Genomic DNA, 25,396 nt, shown 5'->3' on the forward strand with positions numbered 1-25,396 from the left:
CCGTAAAAGTAGAAAGACATATTAAAAACGCGAAAATACTGCCAAAATACCGAGCGACCCTACCTCTGCTTGGAGAGTAGCTATAAGTAGTAGAAAGCCTAGGAAAAAATTAAGTGTTTCCAGTTACAAGGCTGAGTTACAAAACTGCCTTTTTTTGGGTCAACTGCTGGCAATTGCAGGGGACATAAATTAATTTTCGACCTGAAACTAACAGCAGAATTCTCTCTCTCTCTCTCTCTAAAATAGAAAATCAAATGTCAGAATTAGAGGGTAAAGGACACTGATAAAATCCCTAGCTTGAATAGAGGGTTGAACAACAATTAACAGGTGCCAGACGATACAGAAAGGCCTCCGCTGCGAAAATTGCCCGCTAGTTTCCCCACCCAACAGCCTAGAAACATCAGGATGAAAGATCCCTTTCCAACCCTGTCAGGAGGAAAATCTGGATGAAAAGATGAAGTAGGAAGCCATTTGTCTGGGCCTGACAACTCACAATGTAAATCCTGATTTTTTTCATGGTACTTTTATGTTTATGGTTTTCACAGTCATTTTTTAAATCTATACGGTAAACTTATAATTACCATTATCCATCCATTTGTCTTTTGACCCCCTCTCATGCCAACATAAGCATGTTCCGTGAAAATGTCCAAATTCCTCAGACCCTGAAATTTTGCTACTGTGAAGACAAAGCGAATTACAGTAAGCCTTCCAGTCAGGAACTGAACACACTGCCAGAAAATGCTGATATATAACGGAAAGATTTCAAGCTATCAAAAACCACAAAGCGCCTGATATTCGGTCATTTCAAAGACCAAAATTTCCGTGTACAGTGTATGCTATTTGCCTCCAATCAACATTCGTTCTCTACAAACCTTAAGCTTGAAAAAAAAAAGTGAAATGCACACATACTTAAATCAAGTCATAAATCAAGCTGAAAATCATCTTCTTTCAATTTTTGTCGCAGAAACTCATCCTAGTAAACCCCTTTGTATAGCCTCAAGGAAATGGTCAATCTTATTACCTATCCAGCTGCACCCTTTCAAAAGAAATCAACCCTAATCCACACGATCATTTCCGCTTGCAGAGAGAGATGCATATGCTCGCTACAGGCCAGCACAATGAAATTTAGCACAGCCCTCCAACTAACTATAAGATCATTCATGTGTTACTTATATGGATTCTGACACAATTTAGTGGCAATACTTTATCCTTTAATTTAGCACGGCCCTCCAACTAACTACTGTAAGTCCAGTTATGTTCACGAATGCTTTATTTCACGAGATGGAGCAATTTGGAAGTTCACGAGGTCTATGACTTCGCGAGTCGGTAATTTTTAACAAGGCGTTACATGTCTGCAAATTTACCGACAGTCAAGAATTTTTTTTCCGCGTGAGGTACGTGCGAGGTACGCGCGGTTAGAACATGGTTCCGTGGACATGACACTGTCCAGACTGAAGCCCATCCATGCGAACTGGGTCCTGGGAGCATTGGACAGTATCGCCAACAACATGGACATCGCCAGGGGATGGGACCGCACAGAGATCTGAGCCGCTGTGAGCCGACGGGCGCGTGAGTAAAAACAAAAGCCGCCGCCATGTTTGAACTTTCGGCTCGCAAATGTTGCCAACTTCTGCACAGTAGTCCTCGCGTAAATCATCTTTAGTTGTGAAATTTTAGCGCACTGTTCTATAAATTTGCTGTTTGGTAACGTTTTAAACCATGTTGATTCAACAAGTTGTAAAAAAAAAATAAAAAAATCAAGCAAACTTAGACCATTAGACAACGCGCTATGTAAACAAAGGCCGCCATGTTGGATTTCTTGTAATTTGTCGATCGGCTCGGCAGTTACTCGGCGGTAGATTTTCGTGCAATTCTTCCCTATAGATACCTGTTAATGTTGTATATGTAGCGTAAATTTTCTTGGGATGTATGGAAATCTTGTGAAATGATTTTTTTGCGTGTAGCTTTGGTGAGTAACGTTGAACTCGTGTAGTTTGATCTCTCGAGGTATAGACAAAGACCCACGCTATCCCGCTTGGTTCTATTTTTTTGCCGATTTTCCGTACCGTAAATAATTCTGCTTTACATGGCTTGTACACGACAACAACTTTTTACCGATGTATGTTGTAAAATTCCGTATGTACGATGTTGCACATGTTTACAGCTGTTCACCGCTACGTTATCGCCGAACTAGCGTTCTTGTTAAAACTGATGTTGTCTAGTCGGCTTTGTAAACTTTTACCGTTCTTCGCAAGAAACACTTGTATTACCAGTAACAAAATAATGACTCCGTGAACCATATGCTCATTGAATAAAGTTTATTTGATTCTGAAAAGAAGTCTGCTGTTATTCGTTGAGTCTTGTCATTTACTAGTACTACGTAATGTAGAAGTTGTTAGTATAGAGCTGAGACGCACGATGTTTGGGGGAGGGGGGTGGTACGTACCGAATGGGTTCGCGAGGAGGTGAGTTCACGAGAAGAGCGTCTTCGTGAAAACCGTGAACTTAAAGATTTCGTAATCAAAAATGGACTTACAGTATAAGATCATTCATGTGTTACTTATATGAATTCTGACACAATTTAGTGGCAATACTTTATCCTTTGCACATTTTTGTGGCAATACCTTTTTCCGTTGCTCATTTTTGTGGCAATATCTTATTCTCGTATCAATAAAAAACACATTATTCATTCCCTTTTTTATATTTGCATAGGCGCACATGAAACATGTTTGAGTTAACTTTTGAATGCCCGTGTGGTAACCATTAGAACCCAGTGTGATATAGGTGAGTAATCACATGGGCCGGAACACCCTTTAGAATGTTATATAATACACACCTGTAAGGATTAGGGCAGTTATCACACGAGCCAAACTGGAACACTTATATACTAATATCACGGCCCAGGTATGATATAAAAACACACCTATAAATAGTATAAGGATTAAGGCAGTTATGATCACACGGGCTAAAACACCCTTGAGAATGTTATCATGGCCCAGGTATGACATAAAAACACACCTGTAAGGATTAGGGCAGTTATCACAGGGGTAATGTTATCGCTGTGCAGGTATGATATAAATACACACCTGTAAGGATTAAGACAGTGTCAGTCTTACCTGTGGGTTCCTGTACTGGGAAGAGCCCCTGAGGAGGTGAGAAGACGTCATGGTGGACTGGAGAAAAACAAAACAATAGATATTAAACTTACAGACACGGAAATATCAACAATCTACATCTAACAGTTTGAAACTTAGTAAACTTGAAATACATCTAACAGCTCTTTATTGGTAGAAATCATTCTGAAAAACTTGAATATGACTCACTGTACATGTATTTACTCCATAAATGCTGAGGCCATTGACAGGATTTTTCAGGTGTTAATTCTCCTATCAAAAATTGTAAATTCTCCTATCAATAATGGAAAAATGTGCACAACTGACAAGATATACCTGTCAATAGCCATTTCCATCCATAAAACTGAATGGGGCAAGCTTAAACCTGGTTCTCTCTTTGTTCTCATAGCACATGTATTTTTTTTTTTCGGTTAAGCATATTTTTTTAAACCTGAGAACCAATGAATAAAATTTGTGTGTCCCAAGCCTGTCAGGGACCAGTATGCCCATTTGTCACACCATGATGGCAGACATGATTACAATCTGTCCTGTACAGATAGGGGTGAGTCTGCCTGCCAGGTCACCTTCACGGGAGGGGGGTAGAAAAAGAGCCGTAAATATCTGCTCACATTAGCATTTATAGGAGTAGTGCAGTATATCAATGATACAGGGCTTTAAATAACACCTGTATATGCAGGTTAGGGCAGGTAAATTTGAGTCTGATGTCTTCCTGCACCTAACCTGTACCTGCCCTGTATTGGGCATTAATTTTCAAGTGACACTGTACATATATGTTTGTACATGTGCATATATTGTGCATCTTTGTTTACTGTATTTTTTGTTACTACCTTTGAAATGTTAGATAAAGAATTGAAATGATTTTAAAACAGTTGCCAGTATGATTAATTTTATAGTTTATAAAAATCAATTCTCCAAGCTGCGAAAGTACAATTTTAAGTTGCCATTTTACCTGTACTAGTGCAGGCATGCAGAAAAATGTATTTGGAGTCCTAGCTAGGATATAACTTACATACATGGGTATATACAAAATTTGCTACCATCTAACTATAAATACATCAATGTTAATCTTATCACTGATATCAATCATAATCACTCTGATATTATCCATATGCCTATATCCAATCAAAGATGACCTATATACATATATGAAGAGGAAAATATGTAGGTCGCTCCTGAAAGCCATGACTGATCGTGATTGCTCAAACTATTTACTCGGCTTACAGTTCCTCATACATAAAACATGGCAGGCGACTATCTTGACTTCACTGAACAAATATTTACCTACAACTAGTGAACTACAATACATGTCTTTCTAGGCTACTGTGTTTCTAAGATCTCATATACATCTAACATAATAATTTTATATCTAGGCAAAGTCTTTAGACTAAATTAGAGATGGACTAATATGGCAGTTTGCAGAGGTTTATATGAATGATCTGTGAGAAAATGGACTAAAATTATTGGTATGCTTTGATATAGGAGGACAAGGATTTATACAAAATATAGGGATTTCCAGTTGATGTTGGATATAGATGGACTGCAATGCTAGTCATAACTTAGAAATGATGTATTTTATAAAGATGGAGGAAGTCATTGATGAAGGAAGGTCGTCAGAAAACGGTTCCGTTTTCATTGTCAGGATAATTGCAGGGATTTCCAGGTCAGCAGACAGGACACTCCAGCAATTGAGGAAAGGTCAACCACTCAATTTCATACCTGTATGAACATTCTCAACCTAGAGGACACCTAGCATACAGAATGGCTGGTTTACATTCAAAGGCAGTAGTTTGTAATCTATATATGTGTGTCTTCCAGAAATTCTATGCATTTCAAAGCACAAAATGCATGTTCAGAGTGTTTCTTTTTGAAGACTGCTATTAGTGATAATGCTTTACTTTGAACATTGTTGATGAGATTACTAGCCTTCTTGCCAAACCTATTATAGCTACCGGGTCCTACATCCTATTTGCAAAGAGGATGTAGGACTCGGGAGCTATAATAGGTTTGGTATAGGAGAGACTATAGGTGAGACTGCTGCATTTTCAGCATCATAAGAAGGGAACAAGACATGTCCAGACCCATCTAACGATTGCCAAATGTGTGCAGTCAAGACTTTGGAGTCAAGAGCAAGTAGGTGTCAAAGTAATTGACACGTACTTGGCTTACATACAAAAAATACCTTAAAACATACTGTAAGTATAGTGATATATCATATTAGTTTTTCTTGTACTACAACATTAAATCACAGAAAAAATATTCAAGTGGTGTACAGTTGTACATTCAAGCTTTGTTCATAAAGTCCAATACAAAATCATTTTGACCCAAACAGCAGGCAAATTCCATTTATGTAAAAAATTTGAAATTTGACTCACTTCTCTAACAACAAAAACCTGTATTTCCCCATTAATAATTACTAAAACCAGTCAACCAAAGACTCAGACACCCGCTGGCTACACAGCTGGCAAGTTCTGACCTTCACCTCTGACCTCTGACATAACCGAGAGCAAGGTCAATGCCCTTGGGACAAACACGAGACAACAATGGGGCAAACCAAGGGCAGAGACAAAGCGGGGAGGGGGGCGGATAAATGCATGTGTGGGCACTACTGACAAAATACCTGTTGCGTTCAAACAATGAGCGCTGAAACGTATATGGGGATGTTTATTTTTACCTTATCCTAATTTGCATACAGCTGAAGCAATGTTCTAAATGTTTCAGGTCAAGTTCTAGGTCTCACAATAAAGGGAAGTGTTGGTACAACAAGACAGACTTGATACAAATGCGCTGACAGGCTTTTGTTAGAAATTAGTGTCTGGTATTCAATACAAGCTAGATTCAATACCGTATTGTGCTTTAGTGGACTGGAGTAGGAGTAGAATAAGGGAGGAAATTATTCCCCTTTTTGTCTGAAAAGATGCATTTCTGAAAACTATCATCAGATGTCACAGTTACTGTTAGTCATATTTTGAAGGGGCTTGCTTTATCATTTAAATTGAAGTCTTTGTACAGGATACAATAGGAGAAATTTAGTCTAGAATCTCTTTTGATTCACAACATACATTGCAAATAAGGCCTAACTACACTCAAGCTCAATACAAATTTGCGGTCTTACATGTAACAGTTCAGCAGCATTTGACTATGCCTCTTGCTTCTGTAAAATATCTTTTCGACTGGGTTTGGCAGTATTCTGTAGCCAGCAACTTGGTTTCTACCAGTGAAAAAAGCACTTAAAGCAAATAGAGTGAATTGGATTTGATCTAAATTGAATCAGTCAAGGCTAATCAAAACAATACTAACAAAGTTTCTGAATTAAGCAGTGTAATATTTCATCATGTCTGAAACACAGTCTGTTCTGCATTATGATGACTGACAGGAATGTAAACATGGAGATGTCAAATCGGAAGGGCACTTGTAGATAAATATTCATCTTGTAATCCCCATTACTAAGGAAAATAAAGCAAATTACTAGTACTAGGACTATCTCTGGAGATAGCTGATGGTTTCTCAGATAGACATCCTCTTTCAGGACTGTTAGCAGAGATAGAACCAAACATCTCATGATAAAATCTATCAATATGACAATCTGACAGATGGTACATATCATGTGTCATTTATGACAAGAGGTAGGTCATAATAGTTGTTGAAAACAAAAGGATTTTTTTTCGTAGAATGATCGGGCGGAGGCTCTGATGGTCTCCAGGGTAACAGGCTAAATAGGTCAGCTGGCAAATATTCCTAATCAGCAGAGGCACTGGTCTGGTCTGGATGTCTGAATCCATTAGGGGATAATCCAGCAAGAGTACTGAAGGGGGAGGGGGGCTTTACCCAGGAAAACAAAACATGATTGGGATGATTTCGATGCTATCTAAAAGACTTGCAATGAGAGAAGAACTCAAACAGGGCAATTAGAGATGGCAGACTTCACCCCCTCATCCATTCTGACTTGCATATCAGTTTATCTGAACAGTTACTGTAACGTACAGTAAAGAGGCATGATAATGCTGTATTGTGTAAATATTGGAAACACAGACAAGCTTAAATAATATGTCACTCCCATGGGATAAGAAACATTACACATAGTCTACTGGTCAATTTTTGACTGACACAACCTTTATATACTCTACAAGCAGAGGTTTGTGAAGTTGGGCCAGTATATGTATACACCAAGAAAAGCCAATGAAACAGAGAGCTAAAAAATGCCTAAAAAATGTCCCAAACATGCTTAACCTTAGCCTGGGTGCCAGAATATTTCCAGGGCCTCATAGTATAGGCCAGCTCCTTGGTTCCAGGGCCTACATGTCCCCATCAGTTTGCGCTGGCCAACTCTGGGACTAGCCTGCTACAGGTCTATCTGGTATCCAGGCTAGTCTAACCTAGATACTTGTAGAGTTACAGACCCCAGCCCTGATGCCAAGGACCAACCTTGGTTAGTCCCTGCTACATGTACAGATGAAGGACTAATCCTCCAGTTAGAAATCAACACACCCGCCCACACACTACACCACAAACTGGGACATACTGTCTTCTGCTGGTCTACACAAGTCATAACATAATTACAGCACAGAGACAATCTTCTCATTTCAAGACCAAAATTTGAACTGTGGTGCCCAGGTTTTAACATTCTGTCTGCTGTTGTCGTCAGAGCGTAATGAAGTACAATGTCAGCACAAGTTCAAATTTTTGGTTGTGAAATAAGAACGACCGTTGAACCATTGACCATTGAACATAGAAACAAAACCAAAGGTAGAATACTAGATTCATCATCATGCAGTAGCATATATATATACATGCAATATATTTTCTTTTACGATTGACTACATAATCATGATAATGTCCACTTTCACAACCCATTATCAAGCTAGTTACTCGCAATTTGTCTTTGGGCAATAAACTTGCCATTGTAATACAACTTAGTGAGCACAGTCCTGCACTACACTGTTATGCACTCTCCTGGCCAGCTATTAAACAATAACAAGAAATGGAAATTATGAAATTTCATCCTTGTTATAGTAAAACGTTGACCTTTATTGCAACACACAATTGTACAGAGATCAAATTTTCAGCGACCACTGTCGCCTTCATCAGGAATTTATTCAGGATAATTAATGAACAAAATGAGAATTTGATCCCTGTACAATTGTGTTGGAATAAAGTTCAACGTTTTACTAAGAAATGGCAATGGTCAGTCCTGTAGCTGATTGTGAGAAGTGCCCCCCTCCCCCCTGTCCATCTGACAAGGTTCATTATCAGGGCTGGTCTGACAGTGACTTGTTGGTACACAACTAACATCATTAGCAACAGGAAGTCAACAACTGGACCATGGTCATACATGGGGGTTATCAGTAGTGGTGCATACCGGTTCACTGGACTTGGATCCGGACTTGTAAGAATGTTTAGGTTCAAGTCCAAAAAAACCTAAAAGTCAAGAACTGAGTCCGGACTTATTACCATAAAAGACCCCTTCACATACCCCAAACCACCTAAAACCTTCCGTAGATTGCAAAATCTTTGCTGCAAAATGAAGAAAACATTGCCATCGGGCATCGTCAAGTGTCGGCCTCCATGTTATATTAATTATGTGGCCAAAGTTTCACCCAGACAACATTGCAAGGTTGCCAACATGCAATTTTGTATATGCCATGGGTTTAGGTCCGGACTTACAAGTCCAGAACTGAACCTAAACCTCTGGACTTGAATCCGGACCTGAACCTGAAATTGGGTTTAGGTATGCATCACTAGTTATCAGTATGTTCTAGTGATACATTTTCTGCATTAACAAAGCCAGAAATGAATTTGTAGATAATATACAATGAGGGAGTGTGACTGAAGTCTGTCCAGAATAGCTATGAACAAATTCCTTGGAATCTACAATCTACAATGGACAACTAAAACATTGAAAACCAAAGAGATCATATATTGTCCTTATGAAGACATACAATTCCCAAATCAACATGTGTTACCCATAATCTCCAAGCAGATGTTGAGGTGGAAAATTAATGTAAGGTTTACTGACTGGCCAGGCTTCTCCAACATTACAATTTTCTAATTTTCGTGATCAACCGACCCATCACATGCTTCCAGACTTGTTGCAGTCTTGCTCGCTGGAATCCCCCATGAGAGCCCCAGTGCAGCAGGTTTGACACATCAGGTTAGTGTAGCAGGGTTAGCCTGTACTGTACCTGACATGGTGTTACATGCTGCTCCAACATGCAGCATTCTGACACAACACAGAACATGTCCAACACCTCAGACATGTGCACACTCACATTACTGTACAGCTTCCGCTTCCTACGTGTTAGCAGAGGACAAAAAAACTAACTTAAAACATTAAATGTTTGTGACTGAGGCTGTCGATACCTTCGATGCTCGCAGACGTAAACTAACACACTCTTTCACCAATCGGCTCCTCAACAGTAATAACAGAATCATAAAACTCGCAATCCACTCAGACTTATCATCCACCAGTCACTACTGGGATCACTATATCGGCCTAGTCTACCGGTAAGGCCCTTCTCGTATGTATATGTACCGAACCCTACCGTTTTTACTATGTGTGCACCTTGTTATTTTAATTGTTTGTCTACTATGGGCCAATTTGTGCCTGAAATAAAGAATAAAGTAAAAAAAAAATTAAATACAGTTAGATATGAATAGGTTAGGTGTGACAGGTCGTTCAGTGTAATATAACCAGCTGCCATCGTGCCGAAGCTGGTGTGTTACACTGAAACTAGTGAAAGGCGGTTATAACGGCTATGCTGCCTGTGCAGATACATATAGATACCCACAGTTCTTGGTTTGAGCATAGAGGAAAATACAGAAAACTATCAGTACCTCAGCATCACTAAATAAGCTTTCAGAATTTTTATAAAATGTCATTCAAAGCAATTTCTTTGTTTTGATAAAGTAACACACTATATTCCAAACTGAAGACCGCGTACTGATAGTACCTACGTCTATACAAGTGCTACTTTAGGACAATCCCAGCATTAGCAATCCTGAGAAGTCTAACCCATTACAGCCTGCCCATATCTTTAGTACAAAACTGTATATGGCACCACTAGTATTTCCTAACCCTAAGACCTGCCAAGCAGGAATAATTTACGACCGTTCCCCCCAGCCAACATGGTTTCTCCATAATGTACACATGATGGACACAACCATGCCATTATCCCATACTCTCCTTATTGAACCAATCTCACTGATGGACAATTCCAGCCCACCCTGTGCCTTCTCAGTCATAGTAGTATTGATTACTTTTCCTTGGCATCATTCAATGCTGCAGCCTAGCATGTACTAGTACATGTATGGCCAACTCTCGGATAATCAAATACAAAATCAGGGTGAGTCAAAGCTGATGGAAAATACGTATGCGATGAAACCCGCTGACCATAATTTCATTCTGTAATAAATATAACGACCTTTGGGACGCCGACTCGCTCGTAAAGCCACTTCATGGAATTGATTGTTTCCACGGACCGTCACTACCTAGTCAGTTACACAGTGGTGTGAATGTTGAACAACCAAAAATGATTGTAAAAATCTGGTTCAACTTAAGGAAAAAAGAATAACAAAACTTTGTAAAAAAAATATCAAAAACAGTCTTATCATTTTTTGTAATTGCACTGAATCACTGACACCTGATTATATCATGTTCAATAAATTTGTATTTTTCAACTAGATACATTTTTTTGTGTGACCTGTTTTGACCTATACTTTGTTCCGATGAGGACTGTGTACAACAACATTTTTCCTTCAATATGAAGTAAAACTAAATGTACCTTTCTGATAGTTATAAACAATGGCATCAGAACAAACTCTGTTGAGTCAGTTCATGTCTTGTGTTGTGTTACAAGATAACCATGTACGGCTAGTACACTATCCCACCCTCCCACAAACACGACTTCTCTGACTTATCGCCACAGATAATCCTGATCTGTCATGTCTGAAAATATCTCTACCTCCCCTGAAGCCATTAGATAACTACAACAAATATATCATCTATGTTTGGGTGTTTTAACTCCATACAGTACTGTTTTGGTTGATGTAGTTAGAAATATTATTAGCTGCTTGTATCAGGTGGGAATATTGACCTGTCAAAAAAACCTACAGGATTATATACAACTTCCTGTGTTTACATACATGTGTCTAAACCATACTGCTATACAAACCACATGTCAAATGTTGAGCATACTCTTCATATCTACTGATGCCAGGATTTAAAAAATATTACGAATTCAAAATTAAAGACAGCGATTTTTAGTCCCTCTACTTTGTTGCTGAGCTACATTTATGTTCTTTTGTTGGAGTTTCTTGAAATTTCTTTTTTTTTTTGCTTGTCTTAATAAAACACAATTAAGGTTTACTTTAGAATACTATCAGATTTTAAACACACTGGTCACATGGACTGAGAAATGATACGGATACTAGTGAAAGACAAGGTGTAATCTTGTGGCCCAACAGCCAAAGAATGAAACTAAAGGAAGACAACTTCTGTCAAAAACCGTACAAGATTAATTGTTTCCTGTAGTCTTACAGGAACTTCTCTAGATCTGAAGACATACGTGCAAATAATCATGTATACAGGCTTTTAAGTCATCATATCATCAAAAGTTGCCATTCAGCAAATGTTTAAGCCATTGTTTTCTTACTCCTTATGATACAGGATATGGGACAGTGTCAAAATGTAAACGTTTTCTTTTGAACTCATCATATCGTTGACCTTTTTACAGGGTTTATTGTTTCCTGTGTTCACACACGACAAGTGTGTATGTGGGACAATCTGAGGCAGGATGGTGTTTTTAGGATTATCACCAATGATTATCAATAACCGCATATGTACTAGTACAGCTGCCAATTGGCAAGAGAAGCTCAATATCTATTAACACTTGCATACCCAAGTTCATGCTTTCCATAGATGATATAAATGAGTCCGGGACCTAGTATACCAAATACTCTTTGTTATCATAATTTACAAGATTTGGAGACTCAATCATAATATTGGGATAGTGCTACCATAAATTCCCACTTCCTCTCTAAATAATATTAGTTTCTTAGGACGTTGATTGCCTCCCTCCCCCTTAGAAATGCTTGTTATGTCAACAACACTGTACATAAAAAGATTTATAAATTGTATATGACATTATTGGTATACATTATCACATTAATACATACTCAAAGAAATAAATCTTATGACTGTACTTGATGTTATTGCTATCATAATATTCATATTCTATTTACTAGCTAGATTGGTCCCTACTTTTACGGTAATGCTTTTTATGACACAACTCTTAATAGCTGAGTGACGTTTGATGTCAAAGTGTGCTGCATGGTTAAGTACACGTGCCTACCCGGACCTTTTATTATTAGTGTAGATGACTCACATCGACGTTATACCTACATCCTTATGAGTCCCGATGAGTTCCTATTGAATTTTTCATCACCCTTCATGTATAAAATGTTCACCTTTAGCCCCGGAATCCGTATTTATTACATTTCCCGAGAGATCAGAACGCCAAAATCATTGCCAATTGGATCTGCGATTCCTACAAAAAATCAATATGTGATAATCTGTCATGGCCGGCACAGGCCGATTTATGACCTTAATAGTATGATTTTTAAAAGAAAATCATGCCATAACTGATCATGAGATCATTATATCTATTTATGTTCTCGAATATAATAAGTAGGGGGCTATGAGAAGTAGTTAAAGGGTGGTTTTTCGATGATTTTTGGTGAAAACTGGACGCCAAATTATGTGAAGCACGTTTGTACCTGATCAGGCAGGTCGGCGGATATTCCGGTGGGTGAATCATTCACTTCCGATCAAAACTTCAGGACGACCAAAAATGCCCAAAACGTATGTAAAAGCGTCCCTTTTGAACCTAACATGTACTCTCTAACCCTCCCGACTTGGCAGGAGAGTTTGTGGGGTTGGAGAGAGAAGGGAAATTTATTCGACTGGTGCCCTGAAAAAATCGGGCCCACATTTTTTACACCCAAATGAATGAGTGCTGATGACATGTCCTGGGAGGGAGGGTTGTATCATGCCCCCACTTTGGTGGTGTTTGTCTACACTCTGGTGCTACTACAAGCAGATAGAAGTCTTGTCTTACCGTTGTGCTCTTCGAAGACGTTGAAAGACGGGTAGGCACGGGGTTCTTTCCCCTTCAGACTCCTTCCGAAGTTGCCAACTTTGTTGGCGAACGAGCCCAAACTCGGTCTCCTAGCGTCTCCTCCATCTTTGCCCTGAGATTGCCCCATTTCCCGAGCGAAATTACCGCTCCTACATCGGATTCCCCCGCCTCAAAGGTCGCCCAGCTGACAGTCGGAAGGATTTTGTCGTTGGTGGTTGAAGAATTTGGCTACCGCTCGACAAATCAACAGATGGGGCGGACAACATTCCAAGAACTGCACGAAATGTCAGCCCGTCGCCATCTTGGTCTGGTGGGAATCAGAACGAGGCTGCGGCAGTAGTAAAGAATGAGCCGTGCGTTTATGTCCGTCGGGAGGACAAAAGTGTCGGGCGGTTTTATTCATAAATACGCGTTCATAATTTCAGTTTTTAGGCACCTTTTTAGATGTAAATATTTACAGGAAACTCTGAAATGGGTATATACTGGGGGCTTGAAATGAAAGAAATAAACCTTTGAGAAAGCTGACATTGACATTGCAAATCATTGAAAAGTTCAGGACCTTCAGCTTAGAAAGATTTTATCATTTCAATGGTTAAGGATCGATGTCATGGTAACGTTGAAATAAGGTACTTTACTTCATAAATTACCAAAACAAATTATAGTTTTCCTTCCTCTCCCTCCTCTCTTCTTTTTGCGTCGTAAGACACAGAAGCTCTGATTCACCAATGAGCTTTGATCGGCTATGACTCAATTTATTCCTTGCAGACGAAAACTGGAATTTTTAAAAACAATTTGATTGAACTAGAAAAGTTGTCATTTTAGTTTTGACAATGACATTATATAGGGTAATGTCCTTGGTTTTGAACTTTGAAGGGCCATGAACTGATGAAGAGAAGGCTTCAAGTTCCCCTCTAGTTCAGTTTTCACTTGAGTGTAAATTATCCAGTAGAGCATTAAACAAAGCCAACCTAACAAAACAAGTGACTCAATGGCTTTGAAAAAAAGTTACATTAAACTTGGTGCGAAAAATTACGGAAGGAAACTCCAACGAAGTGTGAAAGCCATAAAGCTCCCCGTCACTAATCTCCAAGCAGATCCTAGGGTGGCATAAAAAAGTACCAAATTGGCCAGGCAGTATCCATTGGTCAGAGAGAGTCCAATACGCCACCCAAGATTGCCTCTCCCCGAGCCCATGTCCAGTGCGACTTTCTGCAGATCTTGGATGGCGTACGTATTGGGCCCTCTCTGGCCAATGACTGCCTGGCCAATTTGCCACGCTAGGATCTGCTTGGAGATTACCCCTTGGCATGTTCCCCTGTAGACTCGTCCAGTGTCAAGATGGCGGACGTCGACGCGAAAAGGCCGAAGTTGCAGTTCGCAGGGTCGTCGGAGAAGCTCTACTCGGACTCGGCCGAGGACGTGGCGTCCGCCTCCAACTTCCGACACGTCACGGTCAACAACTACCACCTGGACTTGGACGTGGACTTCAGCACAAAGACGATCCGCGCCTCGGCTGTGTTGGACCTGCAGTGCCTGCAGCCATGTGCCGAAGGTAACTTAAGAAGCGGGGAGGGGGGTTGCAAAGATTGGTGGGCTAAGCTCTGCTGGCTTATACGTACTTACGTAGATCGTAAGTAGAAAGTTTTCAGTATATTTCGATTCATTTATTTTCTAGAAGTACAGGCCGAAAGTTTATTATGTGTGCGCCACGCCCACCGACAACTGTATTGTTTTGAAAATTTACAATTGCTTTTTACAACCCTTAAGAGCCATATTTTCCCCAGTACGGAGGTTTGATGCTTGAGGTTGAATGCATGTTACCTAGTCCTTATTATTACTAAGAGATCGATTTGATTTAACATCCTTGGGCAGTTTGAACATGAGGGCATTCAATCAGTTGATTTTTATTATTATGTACTAGTTATGAAATTATAGATAAAAAATAAGACTTAATTCCATCTTTATTGCTTGACCTACATGTACTAACACTACATACATCACTTGATGATTGATTGAATGAATGTCTTGCAGTCTTATTTACGACTTCTTCAGTTATCTATGTTGTAAAATGATCAATACCTGTGATCTGAACTGCCACCTGTTGTCTATGAAGAGTGACAGTTTTCTTAGACTATTAAAGTTAGACTTACAATTCTCCAAACAGAAGTCAGATGAGGAAATTGTTAGCCTTTTCTTATTGCCCTACTAGTGCTTTGTGAGGGCAGGATGCCTGATGAGAAGCACCTGATCTGATTAGTGAATGTTAATTTTTCTTCCCATGTTCTCTTCTTTTTCATCGTTCAGTAATTTTGGACTCCCACGCGACCCTCTCCATCCACGGTGTCCGAGTCACCTACAAGGACGGCCGCAGCACCAGCGACCAGCCCCCGGTGACCTTTGACACGCGACCCTTCACCTTGTACGGCGCTGCGCTGCACGTGTGTCTGCCGTCGGCGGTGAGTCCCGGGGAGGAGTTCCAGCTGGAGTTCAGCTACACGGCGGGGCAGGGGCCGGCCATGTGCTGGCTGGAACCCAAGCAGACTGCTGGTATGCTCTTATTATCCAGAATTGTGCTTTATCCAGAACCATGCTTATTTAAGCATGGTTATTTCAGCATGGTTCTCGATAGTCATCTGATATGTTTGAAGTTTCAGTTTGCAACAAGAACTGAACTGAACTTGCAACAAGGCAGTCAGAAATGGCAGACTCTGCTTTTTAAACCATTGAATTCAACTAGATTATAATACTAGTAGCATAAATTAATTATTTTACACTATCAATTAAATTCATTTTGGGACTCAGAAAAGCTTGGACATTTCCAAATGTTAAGTTCCATTTTCTATAATATAGCTACAGCATCATTAATATGTGTATGTGTACTTGTAGATAATCTTTTTTAACTCAATAATGCTTCAAGTGTAATGTCCACAGCACATTGCCAGATAACTCTCTTTCTCCTCTTTGCACAGGTGTCTTCACATCAGTCATGCACTCTTGGTTTAACAAGCTATATCATCACATTTTATTTCCCTAAGTTGTTCATGTGTTTCTATGGGTCTAAACTTCTCTTGCTTCATTTCAAGCTTATACTAGACTTTAATGCTCTTGGCTGTTCCAGGCCACCTTGTGCTGATCATGAAGTCTTCTGCACATCTACTAGTAGTGTGAAATGGTATCTGTATCTAAATTGCACTGGCTCTGCTCTTTTGTGTTTGTGAATTGATTGCAAATTTGTACCAAACATGTCTCCAAAATTTGTTGCAAGAATAAAATTGAATAGAACAAAATTGAATAGAACAGATCTAGAATAGAATAGAAGAGGATTATTAAAGATTGCAATAGAATAGAATATATACATGTGGAATAGAATAAACTAAAATAGAATAGACTAGAATAGGATAGAATAGAATAGAATAGAATAGAATAGAATAGAATAGAATAGAATAGAATAGAATAGAATAGAATAGAATTTTAAATCCGTGGAACATACTGTTACATGTACTCTTTTCTGAACTCTGTAGATTAATACATTCTTAGAATCTTCCACCTCTGTGTTTCTGCAGGTAAGAAGCAGCCGTACCTGTTCACCATAGGCCAGTCAGTCCTGAATAGATCCATGTTCCCTTGTATTGACACCCCGGCCATTAAGTCTACTTACTCTGCACAAGTTAAGGTGAATTTGGGATCATGCTGGTCATTGGTGACATACGTTTTGATTCTACCTGATTCAATGGTTAATCTGGTTATGCTAAAAGTCACTCTCTCTCCTCCAAATGTATGACTTTGATTCCCAGGTGTCCAATCATTTTTTGAATCTGAGAACCAATAGATTTAATTGACACTGCCTTACTTGTTTAAAACCTGTAACGTTATATCCTTTGTGCTTTTTTGTAACTGCCAGCTGTGCTACAACCCTGTTTCTGTTTGCGTTTCAGGTAAGCAGTTGCCGTTTTTCTACACCTCAGGGTTCAGTGTCTTAACGCGGTCCTTCTTACCTGTTCAGGACACACCTGCCACCAAGGCTACATACTCAGCTAGGGTCAAGGTAGTACAGGAGGCGCACAGTGGACATGGCATAATTCACTTATTTTTTTGACAGCAGTAAAGGCTTGTATTTGAGTAGACCTGTTGAAACCTAAAAAGTCTGCATAGTGGAACTCACTGTTAGTATTGCTTACAAAAGATGGATTATACATATACACTGTACACGAACCTGTCCAACAGATTAATAGAAAGGCAGCTTCTTCTTGCTGTTTGTAGTCAGTGTAGTGTTCTAGTTTTTATTTATATGTTTCATAAAATTGCCATAGAAGTAAATTACTTCTATATGACAAAAGTTACAATAATGTATCTAGTCCCCTTTTAAGTCCTCATGGAAGTTCATCTGTTTTGGTTTTAATCATACTACTCTCATCTGCCGAATAAACATACCCCCCGGAATAAACGTACCCCCCGGACAAATCTTCAAAATCAAATAAACATACCCCCGGAATAAATGTACCCCCCGGAAAATTACCAAAATTGACGGGTAACCTGTGTCTCTTGTACTAAAATGCACCCTTACTGATATATGCACAAATCTTTAACTGTTATTTGCAATTAGGAATTTAAATAGACAAAAAAAAACTGCATTTGATATTTCGTATTTTGATAAGCACCACCCATGACAATAGAACATTCAGACGAATTTATGCACGCGGCGATTGCAAAAACCAGCCCGAAAATGACAAGTTTCTCGCTACAATACGTGTTTATAACGCGTTTATAACGTCTTCACGTCAATGATTTGTCAATTTTTTTCACGCGACTGGTTTTCAAAAAATTAATAAACGTACTGTTCAAAATAAGAACGTACTGGGTGGATGTTCGGGCCCAAAAAATAAACGTACCCGTATGTTTATTCGGCAGATGAGAGTAGTAGTATGATGCTTAACTTTATTCCAAGTGTGTACGTTTTCTGATGGAATAAAGTTTAGCATCATACTATCCTCTAAGTCCTTTTGTTTGACCCAGCAAGGCCATGGTTTTTGTTGTGGATCTTTTCCTTCTCCTAAAGTTTGTACTCTAACAAGTAGACCACCCTACCCCAGGTTCCTCCAGGGTTCACTGCTGTGATGAGTGCCTCCTCTCGTACGGAGGGACCAGAACCTAACACCACCCACTTCAGAATGGAACATCCCATCCCTGCCTACCTCATCGCGCTGGCGGTGGGGGACATCGCATCAGCTGACATTGGGCCTCGCAGTAAAGTCTGGACTGAACCAAGTGTTCTGGTGGGGGAGGTTCTTATGGAACTTATGTTGCTATTAGTTCGAAGCATGAAAGTTCACTTGTGTTTTTTGTGTGTCAGTTGTGTTTCTTCTGACACACAATAATATGCACAATGTCTTAAGGAATGTAGTAGAGAAAGAAGTGGAAGAGGACACTGCTGCATTGTCCAACAAAGGTGAACCTACTGTGAACCTATAATGTAAAATATTATCCATTGAATTGCAAAGTTCTTTATTCACAACAACCTGTTTAACAAGAGCAGATGTATCAATGTCTTTTATCTTCATCAGGGCAATTATGAGTGGTAACACCTAGCTTCAGTGCACAGTCACCAGTCATAATTACCTCGATAAAGATGACAGACGGTCATTGAAACATCGGTCAAGTGGTTGTGAAACTTTGCCATCCAAAAATTCACCAACCTGATGAAATTCATGGCGGTCGAACCTCTCCATTTCTGCAGGAGAAGGCAAAGTCAGAGTTTGAGGGGGTTGTGGAAGAGTACATCCAGGTCGCGGAGGGTCTATTCGGCCCGTACGTGTGGGGACAGTACGACATCCTGGTCATGCCTCCATCCTTCCCGTACGGCGGGATGGAGAACCCCTGTCTCACCTTCGTCACCCCGTGTCTGCTCGTCGGGGACAAGTCGCTGACAGATGTCGTCATGCATGAACTGGTAGGTTCTAGCAATCGCTGAGGTTGTTATTTCAAATTTTTTTTTGTTTAATTAAATGTATTTACAAAGATAGACGATAAAAAATTGTGAAGCAAGCATGTTCTTTGACTAGCCTGGGTACCATCCTGGTTAGTTTACGTCCACTCCCACAGTCGCTCCCACCAACCAGCGACTGTGGGAGTGGACGTAAACTAACCAGGATGGTACCCAGGCTATTCTTTGTCTTCCTTTTTAATCATTTAGACTTGTGTTTAATTTTGTGTTTGTTTCCAGTGCCACAGCTGGTTTGGGAACCTGGTAACTAATGCCAACTGGAGTGAGTTTTGGCTGAATGAGGTAAAAGACATGAGTCATATGTTACAGCACTGAACTTGTTAGTATTTTAAATTTTATGTTATTTGTTTCTCCCTATCAAGTATGGGTCTTTACCTTTTTGTCTCTGTGCTGTTTTACCATGTTTTCCAGTAGAGTGTACATGTGTGTGTCTGTGTGTGCATGTGTGCATGTATTGAAGTTGTGAGACTGTTGTGTTCTGCAGGGTTTTACCATGTTCTCCCAGCGGTGTGTGTGTGTTTGTGTGTGTGTGTGTGTTTGTATGTGTGTGTGTGTTTGTACGTGTGTGTGTGTGTGTTTTTGTACGTGTGTGTGTGTGTTTGTATGTGTGTGTGTGTGTGTATTGAGGCTAAGTTGTTAGACTGTTCTGTTCAGCAGGGTTTACCATGTTCTCCCAGCGGCGTGTGTGTATGAGTGTGTGTGTGTATATTGAAGCTAAGTTATTAGACTGTTGTGTTCTGCAGGGTTTTACCATGTTCTCCCAGCGGCGTGTGTGTGCCACGGTGCTCGGGGAACCCTACAAGTGTCTGGAGGCTGCCACGGGGCAGGCCCTGCTCCAGAACCACATAACCACCGTAGGGGAGGTGGGTCCGCGCGACAACACACGTCCCTCCAAGAACTGGCAGCCAGAAAATCTCTCTCAGTCTTCCCTCAGATTTCTCCCATGCTGGTTGACCAGTGAAACGCTCATTTTAAAAATACATCGCAGAAATGTATAGCAATGGTGCTAAATCCACTAAGCCTTGCTGATATGAAAAGAATGCCAGATTTGACAATTGTTTATCAGTTTTTGACTTTTACAAGTGGTATTTTTCGAATTTCCAAAACGCCCTCAGCCAAGTTACCATCTGCCTATTATACATGTATGACAAAAAATGTATTTTGATGTTACATGACATTGGAGGTTATAAAATCAGCCATCTTAATTACCATTGCCTCAGCTTTGTAAGGTTGGAGGGTTTTCAAATTCTATAGCAACCTTGAAAGCAAATTCAGAAATTTGGAATGAACCACAGTGCACTGAGAGGGATAGCCTGGCTGCTTGCTCATCTTGGAGGGGCTTTTGGTAGTGGTGTCCCCCCTTAATGACTTGGTATCTTCCTGTCCCAGGGGTTCACCAGGTTTGCCCAGAACTATGCCATGTCTAAGGTTCTGGGTCGCCCATTCTTTTTACTGAAGGTGGCGACGGGACTGTCTGCCTTCAACAGGCAGCTGGGGGACATAGGACAGGTCAGTCCCTGTTTAACCCTGGTTCTCCCCACAGGCTGCCCTTAGCATACCAAAGGTTAACCTTCTCCCTGCTGCCTATATTTTATACCCATAACCAACATAGACTTCAAGTGCCCAATGGCTACCCTTGTTGTTCTACTAGGCCTCTTAGTCCAGTGAGCCAAGCTTGTGTTGTTTTGCTGAGGATTTTTCTGAATGTCTTATTTGTGGTGTAACTCAAAATGTTGAATTGGCTTTTGGGTCATTTTATGAGTGGAAATAAAGAAACTACAATCCAAAGGTCTTTTCATGTGTTTTTTGCTTCTTCAGTTCTTGCTTCATGCTGTTCTCTTCTGCTATATTTTCTTAAATTTCACACTGTTGTCAATATTTTATTGTGTAACCCCCCTACTTATTCCTATACCCCCCCTGCAGAACCACCCCCTGAACTGCCTGCGAGTGAAGATAGAGAAGGGGGTGGACCCAGACGACACGTATAATGAGACCCCGTATGAGAAGGGCTGTGCCTTCGTCAGCTACCTTCAGCACTGTGCAGGAGGGGATGAGAAGTTTGACCAGTTCTTAAAGGCATATATTAGCAAGTTTAAGTACAGGGTGAGTTAACATGATGTTCTTGAAGCAGAGAGGGTTGAACATTCTGGGAATGCTTGTTACCAGTTAATCTGATGAAGCACTATGCCAGTAGTAGTGAAAAGTTTGACCAGTTCCTAAGGCTTATATCAACAAGTTTAAGTAACATTACAGTGTAAGAAACTATGATCTTGAAACAAAGAAGGGATTTTGGTGTCCATTATAATGCACATAATGCCAATACTACATAATTATTACAAATCACGTACATGTAATAACGTTGTCAATGAAATACAATCAGCAGGCAACAAATTGGTAAATGACAAAATAAAGTACATATTACATTTCTTGGACCTGTACTGTACAAATATTAAAGGAGAGTTGTCAAAAGCCTGTTGTAACATCCCTTTTCTTCCTATAGAGTGTTGTAGCAGAGGACATGTTGGAGTTTTATCTGGACTATTTTCCACATCTCAGGGAACAGGACCTCAGGAACAAGTCAGTAACACATCTCTACTGTGTGATAATTCTTTCAGTACAATTGTATAACTTCATCCATTCTACCTGACTTAGGTTCCCATCAGTTTTTTTTTCTTGCTGTTGTCATTCTCATATACATGTACAGTAGTAACCTGACATACATGTATACTCATGAACAGTTTCATCAGGTTGGTAAGTCACTGAGTAAAGAGACACTTTTACACAACAAAGTGTTTTATTCGCAGCCGACATTTCGGTGACTGTCTGTCACCTTCCCAGGGCAATTCTGACTGGTTCACATTGCACTGCAGCACAGGTGTCGCTGCTGTAGATGCAATCCCAAACAGAATTGCCCAGAGGAAGGTGACAGGCGGTCACCGAAATGTCTGAATCTGTGAATAAAACACTTTGTTGTGTAAAAAAAGAGTCTCTTCAACCACTTTCTTGTTTCCAGGCCAGGTTATGAGTTTGAGCGCTGGCTGACCACCCCAGGCTGGCCGCCGTTTGTCGCTGACCTGTCACCGGGGCAACAGCTGACCCGCCCGGCCGAGCAGCTCGCAGCTCATTGGGCAGGGGACCAGATGGAGGAGGTAATTTCATAGTAACTCCCCTATTTTTGAAATAAACTATTCCAGCAGTATACAGACTATATTTTTAGTGGGTGATACCATTCCTTAATGGGGACCAGATGGAAGGTGCAAAAAAAAACAATGGTTTCTGTTGGATGTTTGATCAATGTTGCAGCAGAATTTTGTTCATTGCAGATGATATATTTTCCGAAACATCATTTAAAAACTTTAAAACCTTAAAACGACATGTTTTGGAGAAGAGAAGGGCTATGCACATTACATGTATGTTTCAGAGTCTGTGCAGGTGCAGTTGGTTCTGCTGACCTGTCCACAGACATAATACTCTCAGTGAATGATACAATTCAAGGTTGCTGTGTAATCAAATACTAGTACCTTCCTTTAAATGACCCCTTGAGAAATTCACTGTTACAGTAGTAAGCTTGTCAGGAAGGTGTATATCTTGACGTTATTGTGTTCAGAATCAGGAGGTGATGACCGACATCTCAGACTGGAAGACGTACCAGATTGTCCACTTCCTGGACAAGCTGGTGGAGCGACCCAAGCTGACCCACGACACCATCCAGGCCCTGGCCGCGGCGTACCCCAACATCGCACAGTCTCACAATGCTGAGGTAAGTCACACCATACATGTACTACACTGTAGTACACACTGGCACGGGCGTACCCCAACATCGCACAGTCTCACAACGCTGAGGTAAGTCTTACCATACATGTACTACACTGTAGTGCACACTGGCAGGGGCGTACCCCAACATCGCACAGTCTCACAATGCTGAGGTAAGGCTTCTTCATCAATGCCACATGTTATTAATTAATGTAAAACATCAAGGCAGGCCGTCATTGTCCTTCATACTGTCTTGTTTCTTTTTGCCTGTTGCGCCTTGCCTTGGTTACCATGATCCTGGTTAGTTTATGCTGACTTCAATAGTCACTACTAACCAAAGGAGCAAACATAAACCGGTAACCATAGACTAACTCTTAGGGACAGGCACAGTTTTAAGTCCTGTGTTAACTGCCATCTCAGCGCTATTGCCAGCATCTATTGATTGAGACAGCTGTGTTGGCTGTATGCACAGAAAAAAAAGGATGGTACCCAAGCTATGATGTTCCCCCCTCCCATCCACAACCCATCTCTACAAGGTCCCGCTCAACTGTCGTCATTGCTTGGCCTCTCTATTTTTTCCTGCTGGATACCAGTTCAGTGCCACCCTGGGAAGCTTTAGCCATTCTCGCTATTTTATGACGATTTACCACATTTGTGGAAGGATTGACATAACAGGTGACAATCACCTCTTCAAAGATGTCAAACCTGAGACCAGACTGTAAGGCTTGAACCACTCACACCGGGAAGGTCCCCTACTCTTTTCGATAAGTGCGGTGGGTATTTGTAAACATCATGCCTAACTATTGAACATTGTACACACAATAGTATTTGAATGTAACCTTACTCATACTTTGTACCCCTCAGCTTACGATGAGATGGTCCATGCTGATCATCAAGAACAACTTCATCTCTGACCTGCCCAAAGTCAGGGCCTTCCTGGAGAGCCAAGGTATCACAAGTTTTCTCATCCTTAAAGCATCCAACTTACCTAAGATATTTCAAAGGGATTTCAATGCTAGTTTTATAACATTCAGGATAAATTCTTACGAGCCAAGAAATATTGTTAGTCATGGAAGTTCATCTTTGTTGGTAGTTTGCTTAAACTTAGCATTGTACTAAAATTCAATAGCAAAAACTAACAAAAATTTCCTTCAGTGCTTGCAACAAGCTATTAGCCTGGGTGCCATCCTCCATAGTTTTCGCCCGCTCACTAATGTCACAGTGCTCCATGGTGCCCAGCGACATTAGGGAGCGGGTGGAAACTATGGAGGATGGCACCCAGGCTAACAAGCTATTTCCTTGCTGTGCAAATTAAAGATTACCGTATCTTTTCATTAACAAGGAATGTTTAATTTGTGTCCATCAGGGAAGCAGAAGTACACCCTGCCCATCTACCGTGCCTTGAAGGCGGGAAGTCCTGAGACTCAAGACTTTGCTAAAGAAGTGTTCGAGGCAACCAAAGACACCCTCCATGTCAACGTCCGTACTTATGTACAGAGGATCCTGAATGCTTAGACCAGAAATGTCTAAACGTCTGTTACTTTAGAAGCCTTTACATGCCCGCAGCCAGGGGGGGTTCGGAAGAACCACTTTTTGGTCCACTTTTTGGTCCAATTTTATGTAAAGGTCCACTTTTTGGTTCACTTTTTATGTAAAGGTCCAAGATTTTTCTTAAAAAGATGGACTGGAATCGTAGAAAAACTGCTCTCTTTGTCATTGAATAAAAATTTGTGTCTGATTTTTTCTTGGAAATCCTCTCAAAAATGCACAAAATGCCATTTTAGAAGGTTCATTTTTCAAAGTTTTCCCGGACCCCCCTAGGAACCCTGCGCCTTCGGCAGTGGGAAGAACCCCCTTATTCAAAATCCTGGCTACGGGCATGCTTTATGTCAGGAGAGTTATGAGTAGGACTGTCTCTCCAGCAATAGGGATGAATACCTGAGTGCAAATTACCACATACATTTGTACATCATTCAGCTACATGTAGGTCAAAATTCCAGAGTTTAAAAAATAGAATGTGCTTTTGCTGTAATTGAATGGACCAACTATTATATTCGAATGTGCATTAAACGTTTTTATTACCACAGAGCTGTAAATTTAGCACTGAAACACGTGACATGCTATGGGTGTTGGGTGCCATCTTTCATTTCAGATACTGTTATTCAGCTATATGTGGTCTATGCATGAGATGACTTCAAGTGCAAATAAAAGTTTTTTTGTGTGTGTGAAAACTGTTCATTCATTTCTCTGTCGAAATAAAATATATTCATATATCTAATGTCATAGAGCAAGGTGGCTAGCCTCTACCAGGCTTGGGGAGGCGGCTGGAAAGAAAAGAAAAAAGAAATGAACATTTCGCCACACGAAATGTTCTC

General features: G+C 40.4%; 2 protein-coding genes across 2 annotated transcripts in view; one reads left to right on the top strand and one right to left on the bottom strand.

The window, feature by feature from the left end:
- The window catches only part of LOC109484645 (tyrosine-protein kinase ABL1-like), a 30,240-nt gene extending 16,652 nt beyond the window's left edge, over positions 1 to 13,588 (bottom strand). Inside the window, exons 1-2 of the mRNA XM_019787992.1 lie at positions 13,247 to 13,588; positions 3,117 to 3,173 (exon numbers count right to left, since the gene is read on the bottom strand). Of these exons, the coding sequence (XP_019643551.1) occupies positions 3,117 to 3,173; positions 13,247 to 13,394 (205 nt within the window). The 5' untranslated portion in view covers positions 13,395 to 13,588. The remainder of the gene's footprint in view (positions 1 to 3,116; positions 3,174 to 13,246) is intronic.
- A 1,007-nt stretch (positions 13,589 to 14,595) lies between these two features.
- LOC109484642 (aminopeptidase B-like) lies at positions 14,596 to 24,604 on the top strand. Its single transcript, XM_019787988.1, has 13 exons — positions 14,596 to 14,819; positions 15,572 to 15,814; positions 16,831 to 16,940; positions 18,358 to 18,540; positions 19,002 to 19,214; positions 19,488 to 19,550; positions 20,012 to 20,131; positions 21,192 to 21,371; positions 21,769 to 21,845; positions 22,282 to 22,417; positions 22,876 to 23,028; positions 23,886 to 23,970; positions 24,388 to 24,604. The coding sequence occupies exons 1-13, from the start codon at positions 14,606 to 14,608 to the stop codon at positions 24,534 to 24,536; spliced, it is 1,926 nt and encodes a 641-aa protein (XP_019643547.1). The 5' UTR covers positions 14,596 to 14,605; the 3' UTR covers positions 24,537 to 24,604.
- Positions 24,605 to 25,396: the final 792 nt, after the last annotated feature.

The sequence above is a fragment of the Branchiostoma belcheri genome, unplaced genomic scaffold (genome assembly GCF_001625305.1).
Source record: "Branchiostoma belcheri isolate BF01 breed outbred unplaced genomic scaffold, Haploidv18h27 scaffold7, whole genome shotgun sequence".
In the NCBI taxonomy this organism is placed as follows: Eukaryota; Metazoa; Chordata; class Leptocardii; order Amphioxiformes; family Branchiostomatidae; genus Branchiostoma; species Branchiostoma belcheri.